Source organism: Strongylocentrotus purpuratus, unplaced genomic scaffold (assembly GCF_000002235.5).
Source record: "Strongylocentrotus purpuratus isolate Spur 01 unplaced genomic scaffold, Spur_5.0 spur5_scaffold_9, whole genome shotgun sequence".
Lineage (NCBI taxonomy): Eukaryota > Metazoa > Echinodermata > Echinoidea > Camarodonta > Strongylocentrotidae > Strongylocentrotus > Strongylocentrotus purpuratus.
In genome coordinates this window covers 23374790-23384461 of record NW_022145615.1, presented here as the reverse complement: position 1 = coordinate 23384461, position 9672 = coordinate 23374790, and the positions used below count along the sequence as shown (strand labels likewise).

Below are 9672 nucleotides of genomic sequence, written 5' to 3'. Positions count from 1 at the left end.
TCCAGTGCTATTTACAAATCCTTTCCAAATCACTTTTAAAACTTTTTATACTAAATTGCAATATACACCACTATAGTACTAGAAATGCTGAGAATTTTCACTTGCCACTTGTACATACAACTACATATAAACGTACAGTAATATTCAATGGACCTTGCTTATGGAGTACTATACCTCGTAAAATACGTGAATTGAAATTTGTTAACACTTTTAAACGTAAATATAAAAATTACTTGATATTGATTTTAGCTGCAGATTTTAACGGTTTTTCAATTCATTATATTTTACATGTAATTGTTATTTGTTTTACTTTTTATTAAAACTTAACTGTTTATATTTGATTAATTGGTCAGCCGCGTAAAAGGACAACCTCCTTTCTGGCTGCTACCAGCATTAGCAATTTCCTTTGTATTATTCAAGTTTGTAAATTGATTTTGTGTATTTCTGTGTTTATCTATGTTAAAAATTGTAATTGTGTGAAACTTTGTATACTGCTTTTGTTTTACCCTGTATGTTTTTGTTATTGCTTGGCAAAATAAATTGAATTGAATTGACAAAATTAAATTGAATTAGGATAGATTAAGCCTAACTGAAGGTATAAGAGGGTGCTTTTAGTTTTGAACGCATTAATATATCATCATAACGCGACTTAACTCAAACATCTAATCTTAATCGCGGATAAAATTCTATACATTTTGACACCATTAAGATAAATCTGAACATGAACATTTTAAATGTCTTATGTTTAAAAGATACGTTTCACAAATGTACAATCTATACCAAAAAAAAACTCGTCCTTAAGCCCCCATCACACCAAACTAGTTCTCACTACGGTCTGGAACCGTCCTAGAAAATCGTAAAACGGGTTGTGGTCGGGGCAGAATGTGTAAAAAAAATGTCTATAATACGATCCCAGTTCGTTCGTAAACAGTCCCCAATCCGTCCATCTCGTTTGTTCCCCGTCCACAGCCAGTTCATATTAAGTTCAGATCGGGTAGATTAGGCAGTCCAAGCCAGTCCATAGTCAGTTTAAACCCATTATTAACTAGTTCTACCTCGTTCCCAATACGTCCAAACCCACTCTAACTAGTTCGCCACTTGTTCTAACTAGTTTTTAACCCGACCACCCCGTTCAGAGGCAGTTCAACTCTTCCTCATCTCGTTTCGAATGCGCTCCTGAAGCTTGTGCAATCCCGCCCTGACTCGGGAGTTATAAAAATCCAGAGCGTTCTCGCCATTGCTCATTCCTGTTCAACTTCAACGCTTTATGCTTTGCAGATCAAGACGTTCAAGTCAAGCACCTATCACGCCAAACTAGTTCTCACTACGTTCTGGAAAATGTTGCCAAACGGGCTCAAACTGTGTGTGAACGGAGTGAACCTATTAGCAACTATTTACGATTTTTTTTTTAAGGACTTCGTGGACGGGCTCGGACTGGCTTGGACGGGAAGGGTGGTCTAGAACTTTGAGCCTGTTCAAAATTCTCCCCGTCCTGCAATTGGACGGAGTGACAACGTACTTAAAACGAGATGGACGTACTACGAACGGAATTGCCGTACTTCGATCCTACTAGGAACGTGTTACCACGTGATGTGGTCGAGCATCAACGAGGAAGAACGCGCTGGGTTTGTATAGCCCTCGAACCAGGACGGGATTGCAAAGCACGATAGAAGCGCGTTCGAACGCACTAAGACCAAGATGAGGACGAGTTGAACTGTCTTTGAACGGGGTGGTTGGGTTATAAACTAGTTAGAACAAGTTCCGAACTAGTAAAAATGGTTTGGACTGCTTGGAAATATCAAATGTATCCGATCTGAACTTGATATGAACTGACTGTTGACGGGTACAGACGAGTTGGACGTATTGCGGACTGTTAATGAACGAACTAGGATCGTATTAGAGACATTAGTCCAGTCCGAGCCCGTCCATAAAGTCCTTCAACAGGTCGCAAACAGTTGATATTACGTTCAACTCCGTTCGCACACAGTTTGAGCCCGTTTGGCAACATTTTCGAGAACGTAGTGAGAACTAGTTTAGTGTGATGGTGGCTTTACCAATGAGTACATTGCGACAATGGCACGAGAGTGAGATTTATATATTTATATACACAACGTAAAGTACTACCCACATGCAGGAAGCGGGTGTGAGAACTAAAGGATGCCTATAATCACAGACGAACATTGAAGACTCAGAGTAGCGGTAACATAAATATGGAGGGATCACTCTATGCCGGATACGCTAAATATTGCACTACATATTTATGAGTACGTTGTAATGTACAAAATGTATTACAAAATAGGTGAATTGTCAAGGCTAGTTGGCCCGCGACGGTCGTTTACAGGAAAACATTTTGATGATGGTGGCACGGAACAGAGGCTGGGACATGGCGTAGGATATAGGGTTCAGAAGGCTATTCCCGAACTGCAGATAGCTGAAGAATATGAGAGCATCAATCGGCAGACCAGGTATGATGAGTCGAGGTTCGATACTGTAGATTAAAGCAATTACGCTAATCGGAATCCATGTCAGTACGAAAGCGATGACGATGAGAAGGAGAGTACGAGTCGCCTTCGTCATTTCAGCCATCGATTCCACGCGATGTGACGTTGCTGTCTGAGTTGTTAGGAGAGACAGACAGGGACCAAGTAAGAGAGAAAAAGAAAGAAATAGAAAGAAAGGAAATCATGAACGCCGTAGATTTTGATAGGAACATAATTATACTGCGAAAAATATACATGCTATAAAACCTACTCCTGCATTTAGAGTGATTTTGATCTTCCAATGGAATCTATTCAAATTTTAACAAGACACCAAACACAAACAGTTCCGTAACCTTTAACTTTCCTTTGCATATTACTTTCGTACTCACATGGGAAAGCGCGGGGAAATTATCCCTCAATGATTCATATTAAGATATCTTGTGAGAAAATTCTATCAGCAAACAGCCTATCGTTTGTTGTAATCTTTAGGCCTGCTTATCTTATCAAATATTTGTCGCAAAAAATGTCCTTGTTAATGCAGTTAAGAAAACATGATCACAGAGATAACTTTGAATTCTCTTTTACACAGAAATTATGCTCAGATTTGTATGTAACCATTTTGAGTCATATTCTCATTTTAGAATAGGTGGTGGACAAAGTTACTAAAGTCTTTGCTATCGTGTTATAAGAGGCAAATTCTGTAGATTACGTACCGATATTTCTTGGCCAATATTTCCGACCTTGGTCTCATTACGTGATGAAGATGATGATATCATGGTGTCATCTCTGCTCCCTGTCTCTGGAATGTCACTAAATGAACCTGTATGCGATGTCGATGAAACGCTTACGCTCGTCATCTCATTATCCTTGGCGGTGGAAAGGTTGAGGTCCGTTAAACCAGTTGACTTATTGTTGTTCCGTCTTCCAACCGTCTTCCGAATCTTGATAAAGATTCTGACATAGAGAACGGCGATGATGGCCAAAGGCAAGTAGAACAAGACACTATTTTGGATCATATTCGTCAACGGACTGAGGAGGAACCGCTGAGTACATTGGGATCCGTTGTCGTGATCGACGACGAACTCCCACACTGTAACGTACCCAATCCAGAACGAGAGTCCAATCACCCATGGCAGAGAATTGATGATGATAGCCTTGCGCTTTGATCGAGAGATAAAATGATTGATGGGATCATAGACCGCTTGATGTCGATCGGCACATATCACAACCACATTGATGTTAGAAGCATTGACGAGTCCGCTGAAGATCCCAGTTATGACCTTACAGGCATTTTGAGAAAACGGGTATCGGTAGATGTACCAGTGCTCTATGTCAATTCCCAGTCCAATGCCAATCAGCAGATCCAATATGGTGAGATTTATGATAAGGTAATTGTTGTAGGTACGGAGACGTTTTTCTACTAAGAATGCGCCAAGACTGATGATGTTGGCAAGTACAATGAGCGTGAAAAAGACAGCGATGAAGATGAGACTCTTCAGACTACGTGGAGTTGTTCCAGAGGGATCCAAAGAATGAGTAGTTACAGTCATGTATTCACTTGCATTCTGGATATCAGTCCTTGCATTTTGGATATCAGTCCAAAACATGTCCGTTGAGTAGGACTGCGTGCTATTAGAAATATCGGCCATGATCAATGTTGCACCTCAAACAGATTTGTCTGTGAATATTTCTCTTAACGAAAAGCAGAAGGTTATATACAGTCATATTAACATGCTATTTTCCTCAACGAATCGGAAGCGAGACGTAGAATTAAGTAAAGCTGCGGAGGGTTAAATGGTAACAGCAAGGTACAGAAATGAAATTGTCAATCACTACTTATTCAAATTTTACAATCTCTTTTCAAAGCCCGCATATCCAGTGCGAAAAGCAGTTTCTAAAAAGAGATGTTATCGACAGCGACATATTGAACGAACTCAACCTACATATTATCTTTCAGTCCTTGAAACACATTCGCGTGTTCATATGAAATTGACAGGGAGAAGTTTTATTTTGATTACCGATTCAATGTTCTTTTAGAGGTGACAATACCGTTTTCTCATCTTATTGAAATTCTGTTCGCTCAACAAAACCATCGTGGCGCATATTGCAAGAAAATCCATTGAAAAAAACATATAATAGAGAAACACTTGTAATGGCTACATCAGGGATTTGTCAAGCAAGAACGAGCGTACTCTGGACTCCAAGGGGAGGAAAGAGTGTTGTGGTCAAGGGGAAAACACTAAATTATTGTCCTAAGCGACATCTTTTCACAAAATACAATATGTTATATACCTCTCTTTAGTATGTTGAATAAATCTAGTCATCTGATTGGTCAAAATCGGAGTCGTGGTTTTAGCCATGCTCGCCTACCGGTCCATAGTTTTTTTTAAAGATTCCCGTATGCCCGCCTACAGGGCAATAGTTTTTTTTTCAAAGATGCCCGTTTCCCCAGGTAACGGGCCGCATAAATACATTTTTGCTGAGATCACCATTGGTTTACATGTAAAAAGTTTCATTGTGCGAGCGCGGATACCATATAGAACTTTTTTGTGTGAGATTCCCGAATGATCGTAACATTCAAGCAACTTTCCAGCGAAAATCTTTTCTCTGATGTTTAACCAGTCTTTACTGGAGAAATGGATAAGGTAAGAATTGTTTTTAGATTTTTTTTGTGAATTCGGTATATAAAAGATATATCGACAGCTTTAATATTCGAAACATTTCTGTTTCTATACTGGCTCTCTCGGACGTTACATCCTGATATGACCCGGCGCGCCGAGGGGTCATATCAGGATGTCACGTACCCTTGAGCTTATAGAAACAGCGATGCCTCTCATAGCACGCCGAGGGGTCATATCAGGATGTAACGTCCCCTTGAGCCTATAGAAACGGCGATGCCTCTCATAGCAGTCAATATATCTATGAAATAATTCATGTCATCTAAAAAAAAAAAGAGATGCATTACATTTATATTGCTGAAAAGACTAGCAAGAACATTCTGCAAAATGATTATTTGTGTGACCACATTTGGGGTAACTTAATATGCTGTAGATTACAGAAACTGCTCCCAGACCCCTCTAGCAGGGCGATCGGGCACGTTTACAGCGTAGGCGCCACAACTTGCCTTCACCATTTTCCTGCTTGGTACATTTCGAGCCCCCCCCCCCTTTTTTTTTTTTGGAAAATAGAATTGCTTAAAACTTTGCCATTGACTTTTGGAAGAAATGCAAGAAAAGACGAAGAAATTTTCACATAAATGTACAGTTTACGCATTCAGAATTTTCCATAAAGCATTTTAAGGTTCAAAAATTTTCCGAAACCCTTAAGGCGGCTCCGGACCCCACGCCGTAATGGCTTTGCTCTCGCAATTCTGCATATTTCACCCCCCCCCCCCCACCCTTTGCAAAATCCTGGATCCGCCCCTGTTAGACATGATAGAAGAATTGAACATCTAGATGATGAGAGGATATGCTAAAGCTGATTAAAAAAATGATGAACCTTTATTGATTATTTTTTCTCTATTGAAATACAACCTCTGCGAATTTCTAAAGTTTCAATTACTGATGAGAAAGATGTTTCCTTGAGTATGTCATCCCTACTTTTTACCCAAATGTCATTTGATCAATAGAACTATTTAATCAGAAACCAATCTCGTATTTACTAGAAAAAATGAAAATATAGAATAGATAAAAAAGAGGGGTAGAGAGATACAGAAAGAGGGGGAGGGATATGGTGAGACCTGCATTGAAAAGAAGAAAATCGAAGCTCAATTTCAACAGAGACCTTTGGAGGTAAAGATTTTTTTTCACTGATTGACTTTTAAGTAAGAAGTCTTTCTTTGAGGTTTTTTGAGAGACTTATATTTTAAATTCTTTGGAACTCCCGCAGTGCTGTGAGGCATACATTCGACGGAAAACTGTCTTTCTCCTTATTCTTTTTTCTAATTTGATATCTTGCCTGCATCTATACTTCTTCTTCTACTTCTTTTCTGCTACTTGTCAAAGCCTGTTCAGCATCTAGACAATGGTTCTGCTGCCGACGGTGGACGGCTTGTGCGAATTTGTATTTATACATAAGGTACAAGTACAAATGATGTATACACTCCACAGAAGGTAATTTTTTCTCTTATTCTATTTTTTCATTTCATCGGCATCTAAATCGTTCTCTACCCCTATACCCCTTTCATAGCCCTTCTATTGGCGTCACACTGATGAAAATACCGAAGAATTTGCCCTTTAATATGTAAACAAATGTGAAACCGCCGCTTCTCGCATGTGCCGCTGTGGCAAGCCCCGGCCGGAAGTGAAGACTTATTGCGTAACTGCTTTTTAGCTGCTGGCGCGCGCTTTGTATTTGAATTTGGCAGACAGTGTCAGTGCAGTTAGTGATATTATCATAGAGATATATATTAATTTGGATTTTTTTTTTTTAAACTTATTATTAATGTAAAATCAAACGAATCAATTTACGCCAGCGCCCCATCTATTTTAGCAGCATGTTCACGCACATGTGCATGCACATATATCAAGAAAACGTCAACAAAAATAACTAACTGCTCGCCGGGTTCCGAAAAAGCGCGCGTACACGAAACAAGAACGTCCTCTAACTATTTTCATCCATAAATTAGACATCCCTATATTTTCCAGAGTCAGCGTGAATTTTTTTCAACCAAGGTGCCTGATAGATATTCTGCTCAAAGAGTAATTTTAAGATAATGTACACCTCACAAGAAAGTTTATCTTGTCCATAATGTACACTATGTTTTTCATTCTGCTTTCGATATATTTCTCAAGTTTCAGCCTCCCCAATTCACCAAGTACCATACAATTTGCAGTTGTTTTGCTCATAGAAAGGACTTGCTTACAAAGTTTAATGTGGAAAATGCAAGATCATGTAGCACTTCAAATCCCCATATCTCACTTACATAGAGCAGTATAGGCAACACAAGTTGATCAAATAATTCCAAGAGGTTATCAGTAGGTAAGTGCAATTAGTAAGTTTTAGAAAATGTCTATATTGCTCGTCTAGCTTGATTGAGTTGCTTAATTTGTGCTTTACGAAATTTGTCGTTGTAGTTAAAAGTAGTTCCACGATAGACGTACTCATCAACAACTTCTACGATATCGTCATCAAATTTAAATGTAGGGATCTTTCGAACTTTACCACAAGAAAATACAACAACTTTGATTTCAGCTGTGTTGACTTGAAGAAACCATTTTATTATAACAATAATCAGATACCGCATCAAAAGCAAGTTGAAGATCGCTTTCAGTTTGTGCATGAACTGTTGTTTCGTCTGCATACACTAATGTATAAAGCCCGAGATGTACATCTATACCGTTTTGATACGCAGGTACATCAATTTTGTCAGGTAGAACATTTACTCCTCCAGTAATTTATTCCAAAGAGAACTCATGTCAACCAAATAAAATGCATTATTGGAGTCAATAAATGCACAATAAACCCTCTCTGTTGAAGACAGATAAAAATCGATCACTGAATGGAAGAAAAAAAATATGATCAAGCGTTGAATGACCATTTCAAAAACCAGCTATTCGTTTTCTTCGAGTTAAGACGAAAGTCACTCAATGGAAATTGTTGTAAACAGCTTGCTATGAAGTCAACTCAGCAACGTTATTCCTATATAATGTTGTGATCACTAGGATTTCCTTTCTTCTGATAAAGAAGGTGAATTAACTCTATTGTCCATTCCGATGGTACAATTCCACTTTCAAATACAATGTTAAATAACCTAACGATTACTGATAAAACAGAATTTGTGCTACAATTCAAAATTTCGTTTAGAACTAAATCATCGCCATGTGCCTTACCTTTTTTAGCCTATTTATTTGATATATTTTTTTCTTCCCTGCTTATAGAACGATTGATACATGGAGTGTTCGAATAAATTAGTCAGGTTCAAATATGTCTCCATTATCTCTATGAGTTTGGCTCAGACGACGAAAGTGTTCTTCAAGAGAATGAATTTCAATTTTTCTTTAATTAAATACCGTTAGCTGAATTAATAATTAACCATTATGCTCGTCGCTGGTTGCTTTTAAGATTTCTTAAATCACTGTGGATTTTCATATCAAAGTTGTTTTGAACGAATAACTTTTTTTTATACATTTTTTGAAACTTAAGTATATTCCTTTTCAATACTTTCAGATTTGTAAATCTTCCTATTAGATTTTTGTTTTAGATGGAAATACTGAGCCCTGAACTGTCCACAATTGTATCAAACCATGGTTTCCCATTTCGTCCAGATTGACAAGGTTCCTGCTTAAAAAACTACCATTCCGCTTGTTTTGGTCGCTGTAAAGTAAAACATTTTTTAATAAACAAGCTACATTATCTATTGATTCCTGATTAACCTGAATGTCGTGACCCTTCATACGATCAACAACATAATGTATATTTTCGGCTCGATACGATATTATCAATTAAACCTTTAGCAGAATTTATAATCCATTTAATTTTCGTTGTTGATCTCGAATCTTTTTACGTTTTTCATATCTGCTTCCGACATTCAATCATAATAGAATGGGAGATTGTGTTTATCAGACGTAAATGGATCAAAATACATCAACCGCAAAATTACGGAAAACGATGCGGCACAATAATCAAAGGTACTTATTTTAGCACTTGTAAAATCACTTTTTTTATTATCCACGCCTACTCGACCATCAGCTGCAATAATCATTTAAAAATGTCTACACAGTTCAAAAAATCCTTTGCCGTGGTTATTGATAACAGCGTCGCTGTTGCATTTTCTCAAACTTATGTTCGAAGCCTGAAAATTCACAGTATCGAAATAATGGTTATCACGATAATTTATGCGGTCTGACTAAGGCGAGGCGTCAAAAATATCGATACCAGCTGGCTACCGCCTCACGCATTGGCGGATCGAGGCTGCAATTCCGCCCGAAGCCTGGCTGGGGCAATTAGTTTTCACTGATTAGCCCAGCCGGCTTGCGCCAGGCTGGGATCTGAGTTTTACCACGGAATCTTTAATCGGCCCATCCACCCCCGCCTGGCGGCACGTCTATAATTGGCCCAGCCGGCCCCCGCCAAAAATAGGTTGTTAAAGTTGCAACTTTAAAGTTTCCAGTTGGCGGCCGCCGTACGGAGATGCTTAAAGTTTTAGTGGCGGCAGCCAGGCGGAGATGCTTGTAATCCAGAATCTGCACGG

General features: G+C 38.6%; 1 protein-coding gene across 1 annotated transcript; it reads right to left on the bottom strand.

Moving 5' to 3' along the window:
- Positions 1-2313: 2313 nt before the first annotated feature.
- LOC585753 (5-hydroxytryptamine receptor 1A-alpha-like) lies at positions 2314-4129 on the bottom strand. Its single transcript, XM_785567.2, has 2 exons — positions 3194-4129; positions 2314-2613 (listed from the first exon to the last, which is right to left on the bottom strand). The coding sequence occupies exons 1-2, from the start codon at positions 4127-4129 to the stop codon at positions 2314-2316; spliced, it is 1236 nt and encodes a 411-aa protein (XP_790660.2).
- Positions 4130-9672: the final 5543 nt, after the last annotated feature.